Source organism: Thunnus maccoyii, chromosome 22 (assembly GCF_910596095.1).
Source record: "Thunnus maccoyii chromosome 22, fThuMac1.1, whole genome shotgun sequence".
Lineage (NCBI taxonomy): Eukaryota > Metazoa > Chordata > Actinopteri > Scombriformes > Scombridae > Thunnus > Thunnus maccoyii.
This window is the reverse complement of record NC_056554.1, coordinates 16197108-16223672: the sequence shown is the minus strand read 5'-3', so window position 1 is coordinate 16223672 and position 26565 is coordinate 16197108. Positions and strand designations below refer to the sequence as shown.

The 26565-nt window shown below is 41.8% G+C and overlaps 2 protein-coding genes across 9 annotated transcripts in view; one reads left to right on the top strand and one right to left on the bottom strand.

The window, feature by feature from the left end:
• Positions 1 to 26565, top strand: part of clcn3 (chloride channel 3) — an 88037-nt gene that overhangs the window by 56802 nt on the left and 4670 nt on the right. For 2 of the 7 annotated variants that reach the window (XM_042400367.1, XM_042400369.1), the window contains 9 exons: positions 246 to 452; positions 581 to 661; positions 815 to 1067; positions 1282 to 1574; positions 1666 to 1852; positions 2070 to 2468; positions 3418 to 3634; positions 5143 to 5218; positions 11060 to 12085. In XM_042400367.1, coding sequence (XP_042256301.1) covers positions 246 to 452; positions 581 to 661; positions 815 to 1067; positions 1282 to 1574; positions 1666 to 1852; positions 2070 to 2468; positions 3418 to 3634; positions 5143 to 5218; positions 11060 to 11257 — 1911 coding nt within the window. In that variant the 3' untranslated portion in view covers positions 11258 to 12085. Of the gene's footprint in view, positions 1 to 245; positions 453 to 580; positions 662 to 814; positions 1068 to 1281; positions 1575 to 1665; positions 1853 to 2069; positions 2469 to 3417; positions 3635 to 5142; positions 5219 to 11059; positions 12086 to 16646; positions 17306 to 26565 lie in introns of those variants that run through there. The other 5 variants (XM_042400370.1, XM_042400368.1, XM_042400371.1 and 2 more) reach the window with 3 other exon arrangements.
• On the bottom strand, positions 17653 to 25118 carry mfap3l (microfibril associated protein 3 like). Of its 2 annotated transcripts, none has more exons than XM_042400383.1 (3): positions 24201 to 25118; positions 22371 to 22779; positions 17653 to 18813 (listed from the first exon to the last, which is right to left on the bottom strand). In XM_042400383.1, exons 2-3 carry the CDS (start codon positions 22690 to 22692, stop codon positions 17858 to 17860), a joined length of 1278 nt encoding a protein of 425 aa, XP_042256317.1. In that variant the 5' UTR covers positions 22693 to 22779; positions 24201 to 25118; the 3' UTR covers positions 17653 to 17857. The 2 variants fall into 2 exon arrangements, with proteins under 2 accessions (XP_042256317.1, XP_042256318.1); XM_042400384.1 differs by lacking the exon at positions 24201 to 25118 and adding an exon at positions 24092 to 24192.

Below are 26565 nucleotides of genomic sequence, written 5' to 3'. Positions count from 1 at the left end.
GCCAGGGAAAATGTGTAGCAGTCGGTGACTTTGAGCATGTTGACAATAACAGGATAAAGGAAAAGATCAAGCAGAGATGCAGCTAAAACAAAACTTGCTCAAAGAGATTGAAAACAGAAACTTGAAACAATTTGTTTTGAAGCATAAGGCGACAAAAACCGAAAGGATCAGATGATTAATTAATTTGTCGTATGATATAAAAGAATTACCTTCAACCTCTGCCTCCCTCTTCTTCTCTCCCTCAGATCAAGACCATCCTGAGTGGGTTTATCATCCGAGGCTATCTGGGCAAGTGGACACTGATGATCAAGACCATCACTCTGGTGCTGGCTGTGGCGTCCGGCCTCAGCCTGGGGAAGGAGGGCCCCCTGGTCCACGTGGCCTGCTGCTGTGGGAATATCTTCTCCTACCTCTTCCCCAAGTACAGCAAGAACGAGGCCAAGAAACGAGAGGTGAGGGAGAGCAAAGCAAAGAAAAATTTAAATGTTGTACCTCACCTTTTAGTAAACAGTAAATTCATTACACGAGTTTTGAATCTGTTTTTGTCCTTGTCTGATCATATATGACTTTTGTCACCCAGGTTCTCTCTGCTGCGTCGGCAGCTGGGGTGTCTGTGGCTTTTGGAGCACCAATCGGAGGAGTTCTCTTCAGCTTGGAGGAGGTACAGCATGTGAACTGATGGAGACTGTATCTTTATTTTAATGGCTGCAGACATTTAACTGATGAGGAATAATTTGATGCTCCAAAATCCCAATGTAGTGCTTCAATGGCAGGATAATGGATTCAACTCTAAGTTCTCCTCTCTCCTCTTCAGGTGAGCTACTACTTCCCTCTAAAGACGCTGTGGCGCTCCTTCTTCGCCGCCCTGGTGGCGGCCTTCGTGCTGCGCTCCATTAACCCGTTTGGTAACAGCCGTCTGGTGCTGTTCTACGTGGAGTACCACACGCCATGGTACCTGTTTGAGCTCCTCCCTTTCATCCTTCTGGGAGTGTTCGGGGGCCTCTGGGGCGCCTTCTTCATCCGAGCCAACATCGCCTGGTGCCGGCGGCGCAAGTCAACCCGCTTTGGCAAGTATTATATCTTGATTCCAAAATTTTAGCCAGCCCAGGTGTGTGAAGGTGAAGATGTTTGTTGGAGTTGATGGGATTTTCTAGAAGATCAGTATTAAACTATCGTAGAGGCGGGAATTAAAGTTTCAGAATAGTAGCTTGATTGTTTCAATCATCTTTATTCTCCTGCTATTGAGTCGTCTGACATGTTGGGTTTTCCCTCTTCCTTCAGGCAAGTACCCGGTTTTGGAGGTGATCCTGGTGGCGGCCATCACAGCTGTAGTTGCTTTCCCGAACCCGTACACGCGTCAGAACACCAGCGAGCTGATAAAGGAGCTGTTCACTGACTGCGGCCCGCTTGAGTCCTCACAGCTCTGCCAGTACCGCAGCCAGATGAACGGCAGTAAGGCCTTCACTGACAACCCCAACCGACCAGCGGGGTCCGGCGTCTACGCCGCCATGTGGCAACTCTGCCTGGCGCTCATCTTTAAAATCATCATGACCATATTCACCTTCGGACTCAAGGTGATCCCCTAGTTACAAGGCAGATTCTTCTTCATGTTGCCATACATGCCCTTATCAAACACTAACTCCAGCCTCTGTTGAGCCTCTCTAGGTACCATCAGGCTTGTTCATCCCCAGCATGGCCATCGGGGCGATCGCAGGGCGAATCGTTGGCATCGCCGTAGAGCAGCTGGCCTATTACCACCACGACTGGTTCTTGTTCAAAGAGTGGTGCGAAGTGGGAGCTGACTGCATCACTCCAGGGCTCTACGCCATGGTGGGCGCAGCAGCATGTCTGGGTGAGTCAACGAGTAATGGATATTGACGGATATTACACCACGATCGCTTTAACATCTGGTTGTAAGAGGACGTTTTGGTCAATGATCTATCTACCATCAAGTTATCGTCCCTTGAGTAAAAGAAAACTGATTAATATATGTTTGTGTGTGTTTCTATGTCAAGATGTGTGTTAACTTCTTCTTGCGTGTTATTTTCTTCCTCTCCTCCCTCCGGTAGGTGGTGTGACCCGTATGACAGTGTCCCTGGTCGTCATAGTCTTCGAGCTGACCGGCGGGTTGGAGTACATCGTCCCCCTCATGGCTGCCGTCATGACCAGCAAATGGGTGGGCGACGCCTTCGGCCGCGAGGGAATCTACGAGGCCCACATCCGTCTCAACGGATACCCCTTCCTGGACGCCAAGGAGGAGTTCACACACACCACGCTGGCCAGGGAGGTGATGAGGCCACGACGCAGCGACCCGCCGTTAGCGGTGCTGACGCAGGATGACCTGACTGTGGAGGAGCTGCAGGGCGTCATCAATGAAACCAGTTATAATGGTTTCCCTGTGATAGTGTCCAAGGAGTCCCAGAGGCTGGTGGGCTTTGCTCTGCGCAGGGACATCACAATCGCTATAGGTAACGACGTTTCCCCCACATTTCATAACAGAGTGTGAGAACAGAGTCTGGAACCGAGATTCATTTACGGTTTACACAAAGAAAACTGCACAGTGTATCAACAAAATGACTAAATTGGTGCCCAAGTTATTTTAATTTCTACATATTTAAGTGTCCTTGAGCAGGAAGGTCCTATTTTAATAAATATAACATACAGTAAAATCTAAGTTGATAAGTCTTAAAGGTTGGGCTAAAAAGAGACTTTGTACGTTGCTCTTCTGAGTGGATGGTTTTGCCACAGTTTGATTTGTTTTATGCCAGTAGAGAGGTGACAGGAACAACAAAGGTCCCCAGCTGGATGTTGGTGTTCTAACCCCCAACCCATGGCAGTGATAAAAAACTAAAATAAATTATATTTCAGACATTTATTGTCTACAATGAAATTCTGATTCTGAATCACTTATAAACCTGCATAAAACTGGAGAAATCAAAATACATACTTATTACATTATCTTTCTCACCATCTTTTTCAGGCTTTTGAGACACAGTTAGTACATTTAAACACATCAAAATTGAATAATTTTTGATCATCTGTACACGAGAATATTTTACAGTTTTGTTGAGACATTTTATACAAAACTGACATTCTTAAATCACCATAATATGCACAAAAGAGAAGAAATTCAGGCTCACTTTCCACGTCTCTTAAATCACAAACATTGTATTTTCTCTGAACATTTTTGTATCCACCAATGTCCAAGACCAGAGGAAAAATACAAGTTATCAACTGTGCAACTTAAGATCTTTGGCTTCTAGATAAGCGAGATGTAACATATGATTATGTTTGTTTTATATGCATAGATGTCCTTAATCCACTTTATTGTCCTTAGAAACTATCAAGGAGCCCACTAAAGTGAATGAACATGTAACTTTTATTAGTTTAAGCCTCTTTCTGTTCCTCTCCTGACAGAAAATGCCCGTCGTAAACAGGAGGGCATCATGTTGAACTCCAGGGTGTACTTCACCCAGCATGCACCCACCCTGCCGGCCGACAGCCCTCGTCCCCTCAAGCTTCGCTCCATCCTGGACATGAGCCCCTTCACCGTCACCGACCACACCCCCATGGAGATCGTGGTGGACATCTTCAGAAAGCTCGGGCTGCGTCAGTGCTTGGTCACTCACAACGGGTAAGTAGGAGAATAAAAGACAACTTTGTCTCGGGAGGAGGGACGTGCTGAAAGAACAGAGGATTAATCCTTCTTTCTTTCGTTTTCTGACGACCGAATGACCCGTCTGAGGTCGACAAACATCGCACAAACACATGTACACACTGTCTGGTGTTGCATGAGCTCTTTGATCCCTGTAATCTGCATGGCCTGGCGTAACCGCTGTGCTGCACTTTCCTTACCCTCCTACTCAACAATAACAGAAAGTCTCTTCAGTAGAAGAGACTGAGCTGCTGAAACTAACCACAACTGCATAACAGGTATTCTGCTGGGAAAACATAGTCAGTCAGAAAAAAAACAGTCTGTGTTGTGAAACTGAGAAGAGAAAGAGAGTTTTTGGCCCTTTGAGATTCTTGAATAGTTAATTTAGAACAATGACAGCGTTGTTCATTTTATAGTTAATGAAAATAAATGTCTCATGATCTGTTGTGTCCTCACTCTCAGGACGTCTGGTCTAATTTTATAGATTTCACTGTGAGCCACCTGCTGGCGTGATGAAGGAATTACAGGACAGGTTGTGTTTAAAAGCTGATAAATTTACAGTTCATTTAATTTTGCTGTGACAATCACCAGAGAGGAGCCGTACAGCAGTGTTGTTTTTATTTACTTTTTTTTGTATCTGTTTTTATTAGTTGTTAGTGAATATTTTTCTTATTGTCAGCAAAATGCATGAAAAGACCAAATCCAATAATGCGCTCCATCTTTGGCTCCTCCGCCCAGAGCCCTTTGGTTCTTATGGAAGAGGTAGATCTTTTAAAGCAGGTAATAAAAATCCTAAAACAGTTGGGCAGTGTAGTTTTTATCACATGTTGCTCAAACAGGAGGAAACAGCGCATTAATCGCTGTGGATTAATACACATTCGCTGTGTTAATGAGTATTTATAGCAGCAGGAAGGTGAACTGCAATGAGCATTTGTAATTAAGAAAGATGTCACCTGCTACGACAGTGTGACTCATCGATGTTTTTAATAGTTTTAAACAACATTAGAGCTCTACGGCACACAGGAATAAGATATATTGGATTTTGAACACACAGACTTGTTTGTAGGATCAATTCATTATTGGTTTTGGTCTTTTCTGTAGATTTCTTGACATTAAGAAAAATATAACTGATCTTATCCTTAAACATTGATTCAGCATTTTCTTACACTACATTTAATAATTTACATAAATCTTGAATATTATAAAGATTATATAAATAGTTTACATGTATTAGAGTTATTACCCATCGTAACACATTTGAAATTAATTTGCTTTAAGTTTTATCGAGTGTTTTATGTTGAGTTGTGTAATTTTGAGTCATATTTTCTGTTTATTTTAAGTTGCACCCTGTTATGTATGTTTATGTTTTGTGCTGCTGCTGTCTGTTCTCTCTCTGTCTCTCTTCTGTTTTCTTGTTGTTTTTTTTTGTTCATTTGTTGTCGTTTTATTTTTTGGGCAGTTTTCCGAGTAACGGATGTGTGTTTCAGGATTGTGTTGGGCATCATCACAAAGAAGAATATATTAGAACATCTGGAGGAGCTCAAGCAGCAGACGGAGCCCCTGGTGACTAGTCCCACCCCTTTACACACGTGACCCCCCCACACCCCCCCTCCCCCCCTACTTTCGCACCTGTCTCTTAGGCTCCGTCTCTTAGGAGGGATGCATGAAAAACTGGGTGTGAAAAACTGTTGACAGTTCCCAGCTAAACATTCCTTCTTCTTCTTCTTTCACTTATTGTACGCACTCTGTTGTCCGTGGGTTGGTCTGGTGTGGATTCACCTCTAATGGAGTCGTTCATCTTAGAGAAACATCTGTAGAAAGACGTTCTCTGACACATCTTCATCTTCATCTTCATCAGCTGCTGCAGTTTTGAAGTCATCATATAAACATGTAGATTTTTTTGTGTTTTGTGGGTCCTGTAATGTCGGACCTCCATGGGAACTGTCACCCACATCACTGTAGAGCCCCTTTCAGACATGTGCTTCATTAAGTAAATGTGCTGGCACTTTTACTGTTTTACTAGTCACTTTTCCATAAAAGTCCTGACATTATCTTAGTAAGGACCTTATAACACAGCTAAGGTCTAACTGAATGCCGTCACATTAATATAAAGGCTACTAAAGCACAAAAAATAAACATAGAGAGGTTAAATATCAATTTAAGATTGCTGTAATAAACCTGACATTTACCGTAACTATTGTCTTATATGTGCAAAGAAAATAAAATGAGTTTAATGAGCCAGTTTTAATTTGTGGATGTCGGATCAGTAAACAGTATCATGTATAAAAATGTGTTTTAGTCCTTTAGCCTTAATTTGTTTAAATAATTACAACGTTGTGGTAAAACTTATACAATAAGTGAGTTCAATGGATATGTGCAGGGATGAAGGAAGACGTTACAACTGCAATTATGAAAAAATGTGTAATTAAAAAGTATAATTAATCATAAACATCCAACAACAAGACATAAAAAAAGAAAAAAGAATCAAAAACAAAAGAAAGGATAAAAGAAAAAATATAAATAAAATGTTGGTTGGTACTATCAATCAATGAGAAGACAAGTAATCAAGTAGATTAGATATTTGGGATCAAATTGTTCCAGAGAGAGGGACCTTCATATTTAAGGATATATTGATATTGAGAAGTACATTTTTTTCCATTCTGGTTTTTCCCTCCGGTACAGGACAAAAGATGAATAAACACTCTCTGTTATCATCAGACTGTCGGTGTTTTGTTGTATCATTATTAAACTTCTCTAAGAAATTTACCTCTAATTCATCTATAATTCAAACTTTTCAACCTACAATCTGTCGTCAATTCACTTGTGTCCCATAGAAAGAGAGATAAACATTCATGCAATCACAAAATAAATTGAAAACCAATCATTGATGCAGCCTCTAAGCACTTTTTCTTCCTTCATGTCATTATTTTACAACAGCTCTATCTAATACAGAACATCAATGTTAATGCCAAAACAGTCATAACTTTAACAGATGGATGAAACCAGCCAATGTTTGCAGAATCCATGTCTGAAACGGCCTCAGTAGATTCCCCTGAGTGCAGCTGTACTACTCATCCTCATCTTCATCACACTGCATTTGTAGCTACCGTAGCTCTGCTTAGCGCTGTGTCAGCTGCATCACGCTAGCACATAGATGAGATATCCATCAAGCTGTTTTTTCTGTCCTTTTTTATTGTTTGTTTCCTGATTTCTAGTGTTTTGTCAGAATGTAGATGATTTTAGAGTGTCGGAGGATACAACAGAGAATATAACTCCTCAGCATGTGTGTGTGCTGCAGTCATGTAACCATGATGCCTGTTTCCTGCCTGTGTTTCCTCATCTTCCTCCTCACATTAGTAGTCAGTCATTTCAATTATGAAAAATTCTCCCCCTTTTCAATTTTCAACCATCATTAACGACTGTTTTTTTTTCCTTTTTGTTTTTGTTTTGTTTTTTTAAATCCCTCCCCTCTCGACCCCACCGTTTTCGCCCTGGGTCTCCACAGATTGACGACATCTGACTCGTCGCCTTAACGACACCTTGGCGAGTAGCTAGCCGCCTTGGGAAAGCGGACCTCCGTTGTTTTAATATGTTAGAGGGTGTTTTTTTTGTTTTTGTTTTAAAAGGAGGGATAAAATCTGTAGTGATATGATTCATCCTCATGTTTTCCCTCATTCCGTAGTGGCAGTGAGCGTTGTGGTTGGAGTGACGTTGTTGTGTTGATTGGTGCGAGTAGCGCTGTAGTGACGTAGCTAGTTAGCATGTGGTGATAACATGACCTTGAATTACTAATCCCGCTCTTTGACCCGCCAATGTTTTTCCTCTGTGAGCCAGCTGTGTCCCGGCGTCTTGTTGAAGAGTAAACATGTTTTTATCCCACTGGAAACCTGCAGCTTCTTAAAAACAACTCAGCTCATGAAAGTATCCGATCAAAAGACCTTTTTAATTAACGTTTGAGTGACTTTTTATATTCAGCACTTCATCAGGATCAACGAACCACAGACACCACATGTGTACAACAGATTTAACTTCTGACAAACAATAATAACTGTGGTGATAAATCATCAATTATCTCTAAATAAGGAAACATAAAGAACAGAAAGAAAAGGAACAGGAAATTAAAATAAATAATACATGTTTAAAATATTACACAAAATGAATAATTTAAAGAAATAAAAACATATTAAAAAAGTAATTGGAAAAATAAATGTCAGTTACATTTTGATGTTTTTTTTCTAACAGAACAAAATACTGTTAAATTGGCTCCTTTGATGTCGTGAGTTTTTCTTCTCAATGTGTCTAAGTGGCCAAACAGAGACAATGTGGTATTTATTTCCAGCATAATAACAACAGTCAGAGAGTTTGATATCAGAAAAATGCTTTAGCTTTCTAAAACAATGGTTTTTACTTATTAAAAAGCAGCTGTCTGCTGGAGACACATTGTCACAGTTTGCATGTCTGTGAGCGCTCAGTAGTTGAATCAAAGAGAGATTTTTTGGCCTCTCAGCACATTTAAAATGAATAATTTTAGAGGTCTGGTGAAATTCAGCATTTGACAAAAAGCTGAGAAAAGTCATAAAAAATTTAATCAGTAGCAGAAGTTTTAGTCATTAAATTGATATTATAATCCCCTTTGGCTGAAACAGAAACCATCTAGTTTTCTCATATTTTTCCCTCAAATTTGGTTTAATGCTCAACAGGTAAATGTCACTCTCAGCAAACATGACTGAAATTAACAATTCATTCTGCTCTCTGATGGTTGCTGAGTCATTCTGGGAAATGTAGGAAATCTTAGTGCAGTAGAAGTTGACTTGAGGGTGAGACTTAAATATTCCTTTAAAATGTGTCAAGATTATGAGGAGTCTTTTTTTTTACTACAACAAAGAAGAACTTACAGAGAATTCTAGATTTTAAATATTTCTATTATTTACATTGCAGGGCTGTACACACAGTGGGAAAAGTGCAGAGTGCAAATGTTTCAGTCCATGTTGGACTTTCCTCAGTGCAAATCCAGACATGATGAGTCATCCTCTATGTGTGTAACTCTACAGTCGCACCTAATCAGTGATCAAAGGCTCGACTGAACACCTGTGAAGCCAACTGTCTGCAGATCAACTCATTACAAACACATTCTCACACACATACTGTATATATATATCAGTATGTCTCATTTTGCACAGAGGAAAGTCCAACACGGACTGAAATGTTTGCACATTTGCACATTTTTTCACTGTCTGCACAGCCCTGCAATGTAAACAATAGAAATATTTAAAATCCAGACTCCAGTTTCTTTTTTTTTTGTTCTCTGTGTGCGAGTCCTTCTTTGCTGTACTGAAACTTTTTCCCTGACTACTATACCATAGAAGAAGACAAACAAGGGACAGCTCAACCCTTTGGAACCACTGACGAATCTCTACGCTGCGACAGTTTCTATGGTTACCACTTTATTTAGTTTAAACCGGTCTGAAGTTAAAAACTAGGTAGCATTTAAAAAGGGCTAAGATGTTCTACTCAACACTGATTTCACTTCCTGGTCAAAGTTTCCAGTTATTACCTGGAATAAAAACATAAACAAGGACTAGACACTGCTGGCTTTCAGGAAACATTGCCTTCACCCCACCCTGACCCTTGACCCCTGATACACTCTGATCTGTGCCTGGTGTCCCAAGCGTCTACGACTGTCTTTGTTTGTGTCACCCGTCAGAAAATGAACGAGACAGTTGTAGATCTCAGCAGCTCTTGGGGGGAACCCGGGTCTGATCCGTTGTGACGTCGTTTCACACCTTCTGCTGCTCAGTAGCTGTAGCTCTAATCCCCGACCTCAAGCCTCCAAAGGTCATCTCATCCAGACCTGGGTTCAATCCTTTGTTTACACTCTTTATTTCGGGTGCGCTCGATTTGCTTTTTCCCCACGTCTAATTAACAACACGTGAATCTACCTGACAGTATTAAAACAAAGCGCACCTGAGCTTTTTTCTTTTTTTGGACCCAGCTCTGCACACCTGTAGCTCTGCAACAGATAAACAGCTCACTTCTCCTCACCGCTATCAGCTGTTTTGTGTCTGTCTTCTCGTCACCTGACCTCAAACTGTATTCACGGCTGAATTCAAGAGCATTTTGTAGCCACTGCTAACGTTTAAACAGCTGTGAAATCATTTTAAATCAGTTCGGCCCTGCTACTTGCTCTTGAATCAGCAGGAATAATCTCAAACTTTCTGGATATTTAGCCACTCACTGTTAAGTCAGAGACAGACTTGATTAGTCGGGTCTGTTGGGGGGGAAGGAGACGATCCCGTCACATGAGTCAGAAAATCTCACAAACAAATATTTATCTATAGTTCCTGACAGAAATCTGAGCAGCTTAATGAAATAAGATACAAAAAACAGCATAATGGACTCATTTGTTTTTTAGATTTTAAGTAACTTATTTAATCCAATTATGTGTTTATAAAAAGCTTTAATATGAAATTTGTTATGTTGTATTTCATGAAGGCAGAGGGTTTTGTAACAGTTCTCACACTGAGAGACTCTCAAAGTGTTTTTCATACATTTTAAAAGGAATAAAAGCAAAAAAAACAGCCGTGTATTTTAAGGAAAACACAAATTCATGGTAGCAAAATGTTGTTTCTGTCCACTTGTTGCCTTAGAAACAGCTTTGCAGCCAGTTTGTTAGACAGTGTATCATATTCTAAATACATTTCCTCATTTCAGTTTGATTATAACAAGTATTCCAGCTGTCTTGTGAGTTTCATATAACATCTGGCTGCTGTGATCGGACTCACGAAAGCTGAAAACAAAAGCAGGAGATCGATCGGTATAACCTGGAAAAATAAAAAACGATCCACATCCGTCCTGTTATAAAAGATTTCTGACTCTTGTTACGGGGACGTCTCCTCTCCAGAGGTTCTAACTTTTCACAACATCCTGCTCACCACTTCCTGTCTCCTCCTCCTTCCCCCCAACGTAGGATCCAGCTCCTTTTTTCTTACCAGCTTTTTTCGGACCGATAACATAAAAACGGCCGGAGCGACGTCTGAAATGACACCCTGCTCTCGGGTAGTCGGGTGTTGTTTCCGACCTGCTTCCATTGCTTCTTTGCTGCGGTTACTCGCTCCCTCCTCTCCTCCTGCTGACTTTTGCTTCCTCAGGGACTCGTGTTTTTGTTGGCACAGGACATAATTGATATCCGATAAACCAAAATATAATCAAATTGAAATCATGTGCGCCTCTCTGATTGATCCTCGCCATTTGAACAGAATTTGCCAACAAGAACATGACGTCGTTTTCTCTCCTTCTCTCCAGCTGCAGACCACCAGAACCTCCTCACTGTCTAAAACCTCTTTTTTTTCTTTCCCTCCTCCTCCTCCTCTCTCCCTTCCTCCTCTCCTTTGTCTCCCCCTGCAGGCGGCTTCTTGGTATTATCACAAAAAAAGATATCCTTCGTCACATGGCTCAAATGGCAAATCAAGATCCCGAGTCCATCATGTTCAACTGATCCGCTCCTTCCAGGACGGCTGGGCAGGAGGGGGAGACGACAGCGAGGAGGAGGAGGAGGAGGAGGAGGAGGAGGGAGTGCGCCTCCTGAACGGCTCCAATCTCTGACACTCGGACCCCGTTTTTTTTTCTTTTTAGTTCTCAGCTTTGTAGACCCCTGAACCTCGCTGACTGACCGTGGCCCCCCCCGGAGACTTTAAACCGGCCATGAGAGGGAAAAGACGATGATAAGAGACTTTATTATCATTCTGGCTGCTGAGGTCACGGGTCGAAAGGCGCACACATGAGGAATGCACTTTTTACACACAAACCGCATACAAAACCCTAAGAAACCACACACACACACTTTTTGCACTCGCAGACACCCCCCCTCCCCCCTCCCCCCTCCCTCCCGGACATGCATGCTCTCTCTTGTCCGCACACACAAACAACCTGTAAAGATTCTCACTCATTTTGCACTCTTCATGTGCCTCACCCCTTTGTCCCCGTCTCCGCCGAGGTCGTGGGTGGACAGTTGTTGTCGCCTGGCTGGGGTCAAAGGTCAGAATGAACCGCCGACGAGGGACGCGATGAGGGACCTTGAAACCTCCAGGCTCCCGTTTAAAACTTCACTTTTCCTCCCCCGACCCCCCCCCCCCACCGCGCACACAGCAGACCTGTCCGTCCTCCCAGATTAAGCATTGTTTACCTGTGAAATAAGTGTGTGTGTGTGTGTGTGAGAACATGTTGCGTCTCTAGCGCTACTACATTCCAGCCAGGTTACCACGGGAACGGAGAGGACCCGCACCTGCTCCGCATCCCCCGAAACGTGGCAGCATCTCTCTCATGATCGCGTCATGGCACACGGCTGCTCCCCCCCTGAGTGCACGTTCGGGTCCGAATGAGACGGCTTTAACGTGTGTGTGTGCGTGCGTGCGTGTGTGTGTGTGTGTGTGTGTGTGTGTGTGTGTGAGAGAGAGAGAGAGAGAGAGAGAGAGAGAGAGAGAGAGACAGAGAGAGAGAGATGGGTACTGTATTTCAAGAACAAAATTGTTCCCTTTCAGAAGGAAAAAAAAGTGACAAAGTAAGACCTTTTGTGAGCGTGCGCTTTCACTTCTGAGCCAGCTTGAGCTGCGTGCGTGCGCGTGGGTGTGTGTGTGTGTGTGTGTGTGGGTGGGTGGGTGTTTGTCAGACGAGGACACACACCTATCGACTCCTCCCGTCCGTTCATTCATTCAGTGTGAAGGCGGGCGACGTAAAAAAGAAAAAACAAACAAAAAAAAAAAAAAGGAAAACGTGTCCAGGCTGAGTTCTTCTGTGTTCTCTGTTACAAGAAAAAAAAAATCTAATTTCCTTTTTTTCTTCTCAAACTATTACTCTTGCTACTTTTAGACTATTGATCTTGCTATAATCGATTAACTTTTTATATGGCTTGAAACAAAACAAAACTGGAAACCTGCACTGTTTTAAGAGAATCGGTTAAAAATTGTTGCTGAGGAGATGAAAGATGACGACGATGATGATGCTACAAGTTTTATTTTTTTTTGTTGTTGTTGTTGTTGTGTGAAATCTGTCCACATCTGAGGGAAATGATGTCTTATATTTTCAAAAAAAAAACTGCTGCTTGTTGGCTTTGATTCTTTTCCCTCAATTGATCAGAGGAAAACCTGTCTGAAGGCCCCCGACAGATACTGTTTAACACTCCATCCATCTGTGGAAGAATTTATCTCATTTTACACAGTTAAATAATCAGTTTTCCACCCAAGTAGAGACACTAAAAAACTAAATATTTCAAGATGTCAACAGATATTTTATGTCTTTACATCCTCGTTCACATCACACTTTGATTGACGAAGTATTTGCCAACGATTGATTGTGTTTGATTGAACCTGCAGGATGAGCAGGAGAGTTAAGTTTTGACTTTTACCCGCATGAAATTCATGAAAAACAAACAACGTGTCGTTACATGAATTTAAATCTGTTAAATTTTAGTTTAAAACTGAACTATTATTTTCATTATCGATTGTTTTTTAAAAGTTTTCTGAAACATCAAAGCGATGTCTTTGAATCTCCTGTTCTGTCCAGCCAACCGTCCAAAATCCAAAATATATACATTCAGTTCACTTTACTGCCATAAAATACAAAGAATAGCAGGAAAAACTTCCAATTTCCAGTCATATAAAACTGAGAAAAGCAGAAAATATTCACCTTCTAGAGAAACTGGAACCAGCAAGTTTAGAGCTTTTCTTCCACACGTGACACTAACTAACCGACTAACGGAAAACCCCGCCATTCAGTCCTTGATCGCCACGCAGGTCAGTCAATCAATAGATGCTGTTTAAAGCTGAAAAACAGATTAAACATGATGACATCACTCAGTGGTTCCTTACTTTTCTGGCTCGTGGCCCATTTTGACCTTTAATCACAGGTTACATGAAGTCTTGACGAATGAACAGTTTTCTATGATGAGTGTTTCACAAGAGAAATCAGACAAATAAAGTGAGTTTTGTGTAACAGAACTGATTTTTTTCCTCCTTTTCTTTCTTGTTAATTATCTCATGACCACTTGGGGTTTACCTTTTCGATGTGTGAGAAGCGGTGATTCACATCCTCTTTGGCTCGTGACCCTTAAAATGAAGCAACGTCTATTTTTGACCATTAGCTGTGAGCGGTTTTCCTTCTCTTTGAAGTGTTTTTAGAGGCTTAGAGAGGTGAAAGTATCTGAGAAGATGTTGCTAAGAAAAAACACAAATTAAGGGAAAGTTGGAAACGGTAATTAATCATCTTGTGACCCCTCCAATTTATCTTGGGACCTCTTGTTGTTGTTTACTTTGTTGCAAATTAAAGGACTGCTTAATGGTGATATTGGAGTTTTTTATGATTTTTGTACCAATATAATGAACTTGTCAACTACTTAATTCACTGCATTTGCCAAAAACAGACGTTCCATCTGCTTATTTTACCCATAAACAGCTCCTTAAATGATTTTTCCAGAAAATTTACTATATATCTCACTATATATATTTGTTACAAATCAGATGATTTTATTCATATCGCCTTCCCTTATTTGAAAGATTTTTAGAAGCCTGAAATATTTCACATGAAACAAGAAAAAAAATGAGAGAAAAGTAAGAAACAAGCATTTTTTGTCTTTCTTTTCTCTTAAATCAGCTGTTGACCCCTTAAATCTTTCTTAAAACATCTTTTGGTTCCCAATCTGGAGATCAGGGACCACTGACATACAGTCAGGACGAGAAAAAGGACATTTAAGACTTGATTTATTTCCATTGTGGTTCTCTGAGGCAGAGATCCCCTTGTCCGGGTGACACCAACCACATATCACCAACAGAATCGCTCCAATTAAAACATCCAAAAGATAAATTACACAAAGATTAGTTTATAAATTACAACTCGGATGGTATAACCTCCAAGTTTCATAAAAGCTGGAATTTGACCCTTTTTTTAAAGTGTGGTCGGTATTTTCAGGTGCAAAAGTATCCATTTCCTGGCACCACAGTACTTAGAGGAACAGATATCTATGTTCATATTAAGTGGGAACCACTGAGATCAATGTAAAAAAACCCATCTGGCTGCATCTGCTTCTGGTTCCAGCAACTTTTGCTCTTGCGTGTCCAATCTCGCCAAGTGCCTGGCAAAGTGTTTTTCTTGTTTTTTTTTAAGGCTTTGCACACCCGTCTTTCACTCCACAACCAAGTAAAACACACCTGCTACTCAAACTTTTCCAACTTCAGGACACGTCACGCGATGTGTTAAAACTGTCAGTTGAGTTTAGGAGATGGAGGGAAATGAAGCGACGGGGAGACGGTGAAGCAAACAGTAGCACCTTAACCTGTAGAGAGGTGGCAGACGTGTGTGTGTGTGTGAGAGTGAGGAAGAGGAAGGTTGGGTTCATCCTGTGTACTTGTTTCCGTTGCAGTGACTGTCTCGCTGTGGGCTGACGGGGAGAAAAGCATCGTCTTTGTTAACCAGTGGTGTTGCCTAACATTGTATTTCATACTGATCTCGATGTTTTTTCCTTTTTTTTTTTTTTTTTTTTAATTTATGGGTAGTGTCGATAGAGTTGTGCATTATTATGAAGATTACATTGATTGTTTGATTGTACATTTAAAACAAAATATGTAAAAGATTAAATTTTGTTTTAAATTAAAAGATAAAAGATTCAAGTTGCACAGTTTGGGTCTCGGTGCTTAATTTGGTTTCTGGATTCTTCATGTTTTATAAGCTTTAATTTCTTGGGCAGGTTTTTAAAAAGGCTTCAATACTCCAGTACCAGTAGTGCCAGTAAGATATCCATGTTTCTGTAACCAAAATAATACTTTCCTTGCTTAAACTTCACTCGTTCTTGTCTTCAGAACTGCAGATTTCCTGCTTTAAATCAGGAAATTCAGGCTCGCTGTTTGGTCCCAATTGGAAAGTCCTTCACAGAAGTGTCTGAGCATCATTATCAGCTTTGAAAAGCGGCTCTACTGTTGGCACCCGCGGGAGGAAGTGCTTGAGAAACATTTTAGACCGGAGGGATGTGGGTAAAAGAGATCTTTTCAAACACAAACCAGCTTTTTTTTTTTTTTAAAGGACCAGCGTGTAGGATGTAGTGGCATCTAGTGGTGAGGTTGCAAATTGCAGCCGTGAAACTCACAAAAACACACATGAAAGGTTCTCTCTGGAGTTAGCGATTGGTTTGTCCATTTTGGGCTACAGTAGAAACATAGTGGGCTCTTATTTTCAGGTGATTATACACTGATTAAAACATACTTATGAATATTATAGTCCCCTAAATCTTACATGCTGGGCCTTTTAAAGTTTCGTTAGTTTAAAAGTAGGACAGAGATGAGAGGTTGACAGACAGCTCCACGTCTTCTCCTCGTGTCCTGTTACAGCACATCTATCATTCATGCACCCGACAGTCATCCACCTCTGTTTTTTTCCGTTCACCTTGACTGGTTTTGTTTTAGAAAAACCACAAATTCCACATTAAATAAGCAGATTTTAAGGTCTGTATTGGTGTTTTCACTTTTTCTTCTTCCAATAACCCTGTTGTTATCTTCCAGCCCTGTCAGGAGATCCTGTTTCCTCCATCACCTTTGTGTCTCCTCAGGACAGACAGCTTTGTAACCATGGCTACCGCCGCCATGACAAAAAAGGAGTCCGGCTTACATTATTAATACTCCTCACAAGGACACTGTACGGGCTTCTCAGGTTGAATCGGAGAGAAATGAAGCCTGTTATCAGTGGATCTCAGCTTTTATACTTTACTGTTAGCTGTGGAGAGACGATGTTTGCACTCTTAGATGTTTTGCTGCCTTACTTTTCATTTCAGAGGAAAGACAGCGTGACCAAAATGTATAAATTCCTCAAAATTGTTATGAATGCTAAGGAGACATTACAAGGGTTGGATGAAGGAAATGTATGTAGGTATAACAGACATTTATAGCCAGTTTTAAAAAGTGAAGTGTATGAAACAAAAGACTAAAACCATGTCTTTTTTTTTTTTACACAGCACTTCCATTTTATTCCACTACAAAAAAGAGGCATCTCAAGAGCACCAGGAAAAAAGCAAAGAGCAACGTCCAGTTCATTTCCGACCCGAACACGCCTACGACTGGACCGTTACCCGAGCAAAGAAAAGACAAAAAAAAAAAAAAAAAATCCTTTATGTCCCAGAGAAAGATGTCAAACAATCTCCGATATCCACTTTCACATGCAGCAGAAATGCAGCTTATACCGTAAAGCCTCTGCAGAAGCAAGACGATGCCGAGAATCAGATCGGGAATCAAATTTTTAAAAAAAAAACAACCTAAAACAGCACATGACAAGAGGAAAAGAAGCCAATCCTCTTTCCTGAGGAGAAAGAAGACAAACATTTCTTTTTGAAAAGTGCTTAAACTAGAAATAAAATCACACCACTATGGGTAATAATATAATACTACTCTTAAAAATATTTCACAAGGAAATCGATAAAAACTCTACCCAGAAGTGTGTGAGACCCGATCAGGAAATACACTGACAAACACAGAGGTTTACCTGGCTTACTTATTTGTGTTTTTTTTTTGTTGTTGTTGTTTTTTTATGTAGAAATACAGTCGGCCGTACAATCATGAAATTGTGACCAAAGAGCAAATCATTTTCTAGGTGAGCAGAACGTTGTACAATAACAGCGGGTCGGCTGTGACAGTAACTGGATGTGAATTCTTGAGCAAATTAAGGAAGCTCAGCTCTCATGGTTTGGAAAAACGGCATGAAGACCAGCTTGAGGCAGATTTCTGGAGTTAGTCATAAAAACCCTAGCACTGTAAGAAACTAAAAACTGAGAAATCATCCCCCCCCCCCCTCCCCCCCCAGAGACTGAAGTACCCTAATCATTTAAATAATAGTTTCAACTATGAAAATCTCAACACAGGAAACGTCCCTTTACAATTCTTTGCTTATTACATTAGTATAATATTGATTACCCCTCCCGTTTACATTCAAGCATGAAAATCCATAGTGAGAAAAAAACACTCAACTTGTCTACAAACCTTCTGATTTATTCTCCGTATTACAGCCTACGAAGGTTTAAAGATTGTTCTGTTCAGAAAAGATAAATAAAAATGTGATTGTTTCGTCCAAAATGAGAAACTAAAACTTGTTTTTGACCTTTTTTTTTTTTTGTCTTCAAGTGGAAATGCATAGCAGGATAACTCATCATTCCTCCTTGGTTGGTTGGTGTCGTCACACATGGCTCTCATAGATCACCTGGCAGGGAGGGGTGTTATTTGCCGGCGCCGGCTCTGGTGCAGCCTGTTCGGCGCTCTGCTCAGCCTCCGCCTCCGCCTCCGCCTCCGCCTCCGCCTCGGGCTGCTCCTCCTGGTGAGCGGGAGGCAGCGGCAGAGGAGAGGAGGATGAGGGGGGAGGAGAGGAGGGCGTGGCCTCGGGCTGCGGCGGTGCTTCTATGCCGCAGTAACCTCCGGCGGCGAGCGGCGGGTGGACCGACACCTGGATGGCGATTTGCTGCGGCTGCTCGTGAACGGAGGAGTTGTCTGAATCGGCGGCGGGGGATTCGCTGCGCTCCCTCTCCCGCTCCCTCTCCTGCAGGATGGTGAAGACGTCCCTCCCCCCGATGGAGGCCATCCTTCCCGTGACCTCGCCGCGTCCCTCCGGCGCTTGCCTGAGGAAGGTGTGCCTCATCTCCTCCACTCCGACCACCTCCAAGATCTCCTCCATGAAGGTGCGGCAGTTCATGATGAGCGGCGGCAGCGGGATGCTGCGAGCCAGCTCCTCGATGTACCGCGCAAACTCCATGGTCTTGAACTGCGTGACCTTCGCCAGCTCCAGCGTCTTGGCCGAGGTGATGATGGGGATCCGCTTGGCGATCTCGAAGGCCTTCTGTAGCTTCTCGGCGCCCTCCGTGCGGAAGAATTCGTTGATGGCTTTCTCCGTCTTCTTCAGGTGACTGCTCATCATGCAGAGGCGCGTGACGTTCAGGGCCATGATGATGGTGAAGGTGACCAGGCACACCACCATGTAGTACACGCCCATGTCACCGTTGGTGAAGACCACACGCAGAGTCACCGTGCAGTTGGAGCTGCCGTGCACGTTGGACGCCATGCATGTATACTTTCCTCGGTCTGCGAACTCGATGCTGGTGATGTTGAGGACACCGTTGTCCAGCAGCCACCACTTCCCACCTACAGAGAGACGCAGAGACGTCAAGGATACAGAGATGTTTGGCTAGCCTGTTTACAACCTGCCTGATCAGCTGACCACTCGTTTCTTGTCTCGCCAGATGTATTTTTAGCACAATCACCACATTCTGAGACCTCGACATTTACTTTAGTGAGTAAAGTATCATTATTACAGCTACCTACTGTTTGCCAACTTCTCAAAACCTGTCCACTGAAACCTGAAACTTATACATTAGTTGTGCAGTAAACACTGAATATTCACTGACTCTAAACAAACCATCAAATATGCAGTTTGTCTTCTAAGTGATTCACTCTGAGGTCAAAGTTCAAGCTAAAAATCCAATTAATGCATCACAGTAAACTCTGATCTGCAGTCTTACTGCAGCTGATTTCTGCTGCAGGAACTTGCTTACTCAACTCTGCTTATGTTGCACTTCTGCATTTTTCCAACTCCTGCTTTTTATGGAGTCTGACATCTCAGGAGAACACAGTGTTTTGGTGTGTTTATATATCTTTGGAGCAGCTACATCTCCGGTTTTGCACTTTTTGGCTGCTGCTTGTTTGCTGTTTTTGTGTGTCCTGCTGTAACACCTAAATTTCCCTTTGTGGGATCAATAAAGTTTCATCTTATTTGTTCTTATATCAATAAAAGCCCCTTTAAGCCAAGCAACCATTAACTAATATACAGATACAGAAAGTCCACAGTAGTCTCCGTGCGCTGCTGTATGTTCAGTATGAGCGTGTCTGATGGATATCTGCTACATCAGGATGACAGATGGTTCAGACATGAATTTAATCTGGGTTTGTGAGTTCAGACCGGAGAGCAGCGGTGACCTTATTTTTCCTGTCTTTGCTTTCAATATTTTAACAGGTGTTGTAGCTGCATCTCATCTGTAAACACACAGCTCTGCGTGCTGAGCTTTGAGTCAGAACACTAATCAAAAACAGGAACAATCTATTTACATGTTGGAGTGAAACGAGTTCAACAAGCAGAAAAACATCATTTCACCCAAAAAGTACAAATGAATATATCTCTGGTGGATAACGCTGGGATCAGTCTTTTGAGACCATCACCCTGTCATGCATGTTGGACCCTGACCAATCACAGCTTGCCGTCTTTTACAACTCACACCCAGCGATGAATGTATGTATGTTATTTAAGACAAAAACAATTTATAACAAATTGGTTGTTTGTGGGATTTTGTGCTGCATCAGTTGTCTTGCTTTATGACACACTAGACGTGATAAAACGCGCAATTGTCATGTGGTGTGGATCATTATCGGCAGTTATTGATATCATTCAAACTGATCTGTCATAACAGTGATGAGTCATACAGATAGTTTGAATTTTATCTGCCGAGCTTTATCGCTCCTGATGCTTCTGCCGACACAGCGTAGGTGGATGTAATTTAATTTATCAAGCTCAGCGTATTCAAAACATCTGAAAAACCACAACAGCGACGTGTTTTTCCACAAACGGTGTTCAGGTGACTCAGGTTAATGCACACACACATCACCGTCGACAGTTTGGGAGTATTTTGTGCGTTTGGTTGGAAACGGCTCCTGATGAAAACCTCAGACAGCGAGGCCCGTGCTTTCTCCTGAACCCGGCCCTTCAAGGACGACTAACGAGAAAAAGTTTTAATGAATTCAGCTACGACCGCTGCTCCGCATCCTCCTCAACTACTCGCTCTCTTTATCTGCGTGGGAGGAAGGACGGACAGATATCACAGAGGGCGTCTGAATCTGTGGCCTGAAGTCAGGACGAGACCTCGAAAACATATTTTTTTCCCTCACATGATCCTCTAGAGAGGATGAATGGGTAGTCAGGAAATGTAGCCTGGCCGACAACAGCGTCCCACCCATCCGCCTTTTCATGTGAGAGCAAGATTTCTAATTTTACCTCCACTGCCGGATCATACCATTGATGTGCTGCCCAGTGCTACAAGTAGACTGAAGAAGAGGAAGAGTGTGTGTGTTGGCGCAAGTTTGTAGAAAAAATAACAGATGTGCAGAAGAAATTAGAGAGGATAGGTCAGTAACTTTGCAATGTTTATTACTGCTGTGGTGAAAGTCTAACCGCTCACTGATTATATCTGTGTAACCCAGGGGGAAAAGCTCTCTGACGCTGTTGTAGGTTTGTGGGTCATAACAACAATGCCGCCTCTCTTCTCTGACGGCAGGTTTCAACAGGTCGGCTCAGGAGAAGCTCCAAAACAACCGACGACTCCGCATTCCTCATGAGATGAATCGCTAATATTCAAAACACCACAGATAAAGAAGCCCGAGCTGGCTTGAATGAAAATCCATTAGCGAGAATGACTTTCTAAATGACTTCCTGAATCTAATTGGCAAACGCCTGCCATCGTAGCAAGGAAATAATCACTGCTGCCAGACAAAATGTGCAATAATTGAGACGAATTTCCCCCAGGAACGCAAGGACATCTAGTCCTCATGTTTCACTTTGATTGGGGCTTCAAAGAAAATGTCGGCAGCATTATCAGCCTGCAGTACCAGGACCAGACCAGGTCTTCAGTTCCTGTCTTGTCTTGTCTTCACTCTTCCCCTTTTTGCTTGTTGTTGCTTTTATTTTCTGAGGTACGGTTTCTACTCTTTTTTTTTTTGCAATCAACTATTTATTCAACATCTAATCTCTATTTACTTGTGCTAATGCAGATCACTGTAACCTTACTGCCATCAAACATGACATGTCCAGATTAAATCTCTCTCCGGTGGCACAGCAGATGGGATTTCAGGGCCTAATTTAACACGAATTTACGAGCTCTCGTAACAGCATTCATAACGTTGAGTTCAGTCTTCAAGAGACTCAAAAAGAAAGGGAGAGGACTCCTGCTATTTCCTGACAAACGTCCTAACTCGACCGTGTTCTTCTCATTTCCTCTATGCTGTATATATAAACAGGTATGTCAGTTTTATATGGAGCCTGTGGAAAAAAAAAGCTGAATGAAATCTCTTGTATACCTCAGAGAATCTGACTTTTCCGTAACATTAGGTAGTTTACTGATTTTTAAAAACCCGCCACAGTATTAGAGGGTTACAGGTTCAGTTTCTGCAACACAAACCACCAGCACCGAGTCACTACTAGTCACTCATTCACTGTGGTGGGTAACTGGCCATGACAAAATATCATACTGCCCTCAAGTCTTAAAATTGCCTCTCAGTTAAAGGGAAACTCAGTAAATGCCACGTATTTAAATGTGTGACTATTGTTTTGCATGTTTTTACCTAAATGAAATGTCTAGGTGGTTTACCACTTCTGCTAGACAATTTCCTGGTGAAGATCCTGTCGTGTGAATGTCAGTATACTGACTAACTTCCTGTGGTTAAGACCGGAACTTAAATGTTTAGGTGTTAATGTCCAGAAGCCTGACATGGACTGCTGGGTGAATGTTAATTCTTATTCATAGTAAATAACAAACCTGACACTGCATTTGCTGCCAATGAAATTATAATTAAGTGACTAGCAGTGCTGGTGGGGGAAAAAAAAGAAAAAAAAGAACAGGAAACCAGGTTTCAAGTAACAGTATTGTCTGTCTTACCACTCGTCTCGGTGTCCAGACGGTTTCCATGGGAGTTGAACCATTTAAAACTGGGGAGCGGGTCTCCAGTGACATTGCAGTCAATCAGTGCGCAGCTCCCCTCCCGGGCAATTATCTGGTTCACTTTTGTGAATGCAACTGGGACAAATCCGCCGTCTGTCACAGTGCCATTCTCCGTGCGGTTTCTATCCGTGTCCGCTGATAAGGCCCAGGCGGTGCGAGAGGCGATAAGGGACACCAGGACCAGAAAAACGTATCCGCCGGCCCAGTGCATTTTCTCTGACTGTCGGTGCGTCACCCGAGGGGGAGGAAACTCTATCATTCCTCCTGGGTCTCCATCCTGCAGACTGGCTATCTCTTGATAGAGGAAGGCAATTTGGTATTCAGCTCTGTGGCTTGAAACATCTCACTGAAAACAAGAAAGTGATTGGCATGTCTTAAACCAGAGACAGTGTGCAGAACAGAACACAACATTCAGGACTTGATGCTCAGCAGCTGGACCCAACTGATAAGGATTTTTTAATAACTAGCCCTTTAGCAATGAATTGTGAACAGTGAAACATGTGCCTCATCATTTGCACAAGCCAAGGGTGCCATCTTCATATGTATTTTTTAATCAAATTGATATTTAATTTGCAATGATATAAAACAGAAAAGTAGCCAATCTTCATATTTGAGAAAATGCTGCAGACTAATCAATTGGTAGTTTCAGCATATATCTACTCAACAATAAATCTATGATAAAGTAATTAATTGTTATAGTTATATATTAAGTAAAATACCCAAAATCTGGAGGTTACAGCCTCATGAATGCCTGAAATTGTTTGCTTTGAGTCCTTTTGTAAGATTAAATCATCTTCATTGATCAAATAAAATAATCAATATATCGGTAACACATGAAAATAATAGTTTCTGCCCATTTCCTTTGAGTTTTGCAGGGTTGTACTGGACTACCAGTCGTGGAAAACAGCTTTTATTTGAAGCTAAATCACCCACACAAAGCTGACAGTCAGCCTTGAAAACCGACCTTTCACTAACACACTGATCAGTTTCATTCAGTTATCTGATCTTACAAAACATTAGCATCATCAAGCCAAATATAATACGTGTTTATAGCTAAAAGCAGCCACATCATATGACACTAATATAGAGTCAGGTATCTGTAACTCACGCTGATGTTTAATGAGAAAAATCGTAACGTTTTTAACAGTTAGTATCTTTCTTCCAGCTACCCGATGACGGCACCCGTTGGCTTGATTAAAATGAAAACAAAGCCAGACTACAACATAACGGAGCTCTCTGTGGGCTCCGTCTATTTTCTGGGTCACATCGTTGCAAAAAACGTACTTCCCTTGATAATTATGTGAATAATTACAACAATCTGGATATATAAGTCATACTTAGGAATTCTAACATCATTTCCTTTGGCTGAAAATGTGCCGAATAGACGGTAGGCATCACAAAACAAGGGCGTGGGACCCGGCTATATACTGGATGGCGGTTTGTTTTTTATATATATATCACGGGACCCTTCCAGAGCTGTTCAACCGCAAACTCTTTACAAACGGCTAGAAGGAAGCTCCTTCACGTCCACACACTGACTGATGGTTTATTGTGTAGCTACCGTTAATTAGACAGTAATACCGTAGATACTAGTTGGGTTTCGCGGTCACACAATGCATAAAACGCCGAGTTTCCACCGAGAAAAGCAGGATCGTTACCTCCTCAGCGCGAGCCCGGCGCAGTGGTCCAACAAACGGCCGCTAACTGCCAACCGTTGACTAAAATCTAGCAATTTCCGCGGCGATAAAACCCTCGTTTGATACTCACATCATGGTCTGTCGCCGTCAACAGTCGGATGTTCGATGGGGAAACACCAGAGGTGGTTTTTTTTGAGTGGGTTGTCGCTGTCGCTAGCTATTTCTCCGCCATCTCCATCCTCCTCCTACCGTTGGTCGCCCGCTATGTGTCCAATAACTTGTTTCCCGGCAGTGTTTTCTTCTAACTGGCAGCGTCGCCCATTGCTTGGTTTGTGCATTTAGGACGACAAAACGAGTAAATAGCAATTAAAACGGTTATTTGGTATATTAAAACTATTCTAATATAGTTATAATGGTGAGTATCGTCCAGTATACCAGTATCCATATAGTTAAACACTGGTTTCCAGACGTGGACACTCAGGGCATCTTAAGAGCAAATAAATTTAATTTTCCCTCTAGATAAGTAACATTGGCAGGTAAGTGAGAGTGTTGTTATTATAGGCTTCCAAGTTATACAATTTGTTACCTCACCCAAATTTAAAGCAGCATTAAGTGATTTTTTTGGCCTCTTGGGGGCAGCAGAACAAGTAACCAACATTGACATATTATCACTTTATAAAGTTTTGGTAAATTTGTTAGCAAACAGATGCATATTCACATCAAGCAGACATGAAGTGACATTAGGATCTATTTAGAGTCATGCTTCCAGCCACCTGAGAAATGTAAATTCAATGTTCACTCTTATTTTAGCTCTGTTTTTGGTCTCCACCAGCTCCTGAGGGAAATATGTGGCTCTTTAGCTGCAAACGGCTCCATTACATTCTTCTAACTTTGTCTATCTCTTGTTTTAATGCTGGACAGGAACTTTCCTCTAAAAACAGCTGACTGCTGCAACTGGAAATCTGGAAATCTCAACCAAACTAAACCCCTATGGTAGATGTTGAACCCACGTGTTTGACATTGCTCTCCACCACCATCATCAACAACAAATGAGGTAGTATTTTTGGGGAGAATGGTGTTCAATCCTGCAATAGAGTTCAAAGCTTTGGAGAGCACCTTACTTTATCTCGGTTTTCCTTTATTTTGTCACCCATTTGTATTTCTGATGTATGTTCCTGCAGCATAACCCTTTAAGATCCCATGAGGGGGGAGCTGCAGGGGAGTCTTGGCAATTTCCCAGCTCACCATCAAGCACCAGAGAGAGTGATGGGCCTGAAAACCTGACTTACATAAAGGTAAAGTGTAAGTAGGAGAGAACAGGGTAAACAGAGCCAGTGGGTAAAATGAGCCACCCCCTTTATCTAGGTAACCATAAACAAAAGTAATCATGTGACCACAAATTAAGAAAGAATAGTTCACATTACTCAATCCATCTTGGACTCAAGCACATAGAGAGAGCGGTCAGCAAAACAGCAAAAAAAAGATTTTTGTCATGCCAAGTGAATTCATCATGTTACTAAAGTTATCAGTCTTGTATCTTAATTCAAAAAAGATAAGTTTTGGAGATTATTACATGTTAATTTAAGTCAGTGTGAGCTACCAAACAAGGTCATAAACTCAGCATAACTGTGGATCTGAACCACTGTGTGAAACAGTTTTGTCAAAATGGAGGTTGTGGGGTAAAACGTACCAGTGATGTTGGGGCAAGTTGAGTCAATTGGCTCAATTCATCCCCCAAAACTATTTTCTGATATTCTAGAGAATAGAGACACTGTTCATGTTTGATCCCTGTTACAAGTGCTACAATGTTGATGAATAAATACCTAATTGTTGACTGATGTTAAATTTAAGCCACACACAAACATGCTGTACATACAGACGGGTGACAAATGAATGGAAAAGCCAACATAAAGTGTCTTAGTAAGGTGTTGGGCCACCAGAACAGCATCAATACACCTTGGCATTGATTCTACAAGTCTCTGAACTCTATTGGAGGGATATCTATCTTCAAAAAGATATTTCCTCATTTGGTGTTTTGATGATGGTGGTGGAGAGCGCTGTCTAACACGTCAGTCCAAAATCTCCCATTGGAGTTCAACTGGGTTGAGATCTGGTGACTGTGAAGGCCATAACATATGATTCACATCATTTTCATATTAATCAAACCATTCAGTGACCCCTCGTGTCCTGTGAATTGGGGCCCTTGTCATCCTGGAAGAGACCACTCCCATTAGGATAGAAATGTTTGATCATAGGATAAAGGTGATCACTCAGAACAACTTTGTATTGATTTGCAGTGACTCTTCCCTCTAAGGGGACAAGTGGACCCAAACCATGCCAGCAAAATGCCCCCCAAAGCATAACAGAGCCACCAGATCCCCTCACTGTAGGGGTCCAGCATTCAGACCTGGACCAGTTTTTCCTTTAATTTGTCACCCTTCTGTATACACAAAAGCACATTTACACACACATTCTTTCTGTAGCTAAAACACAAA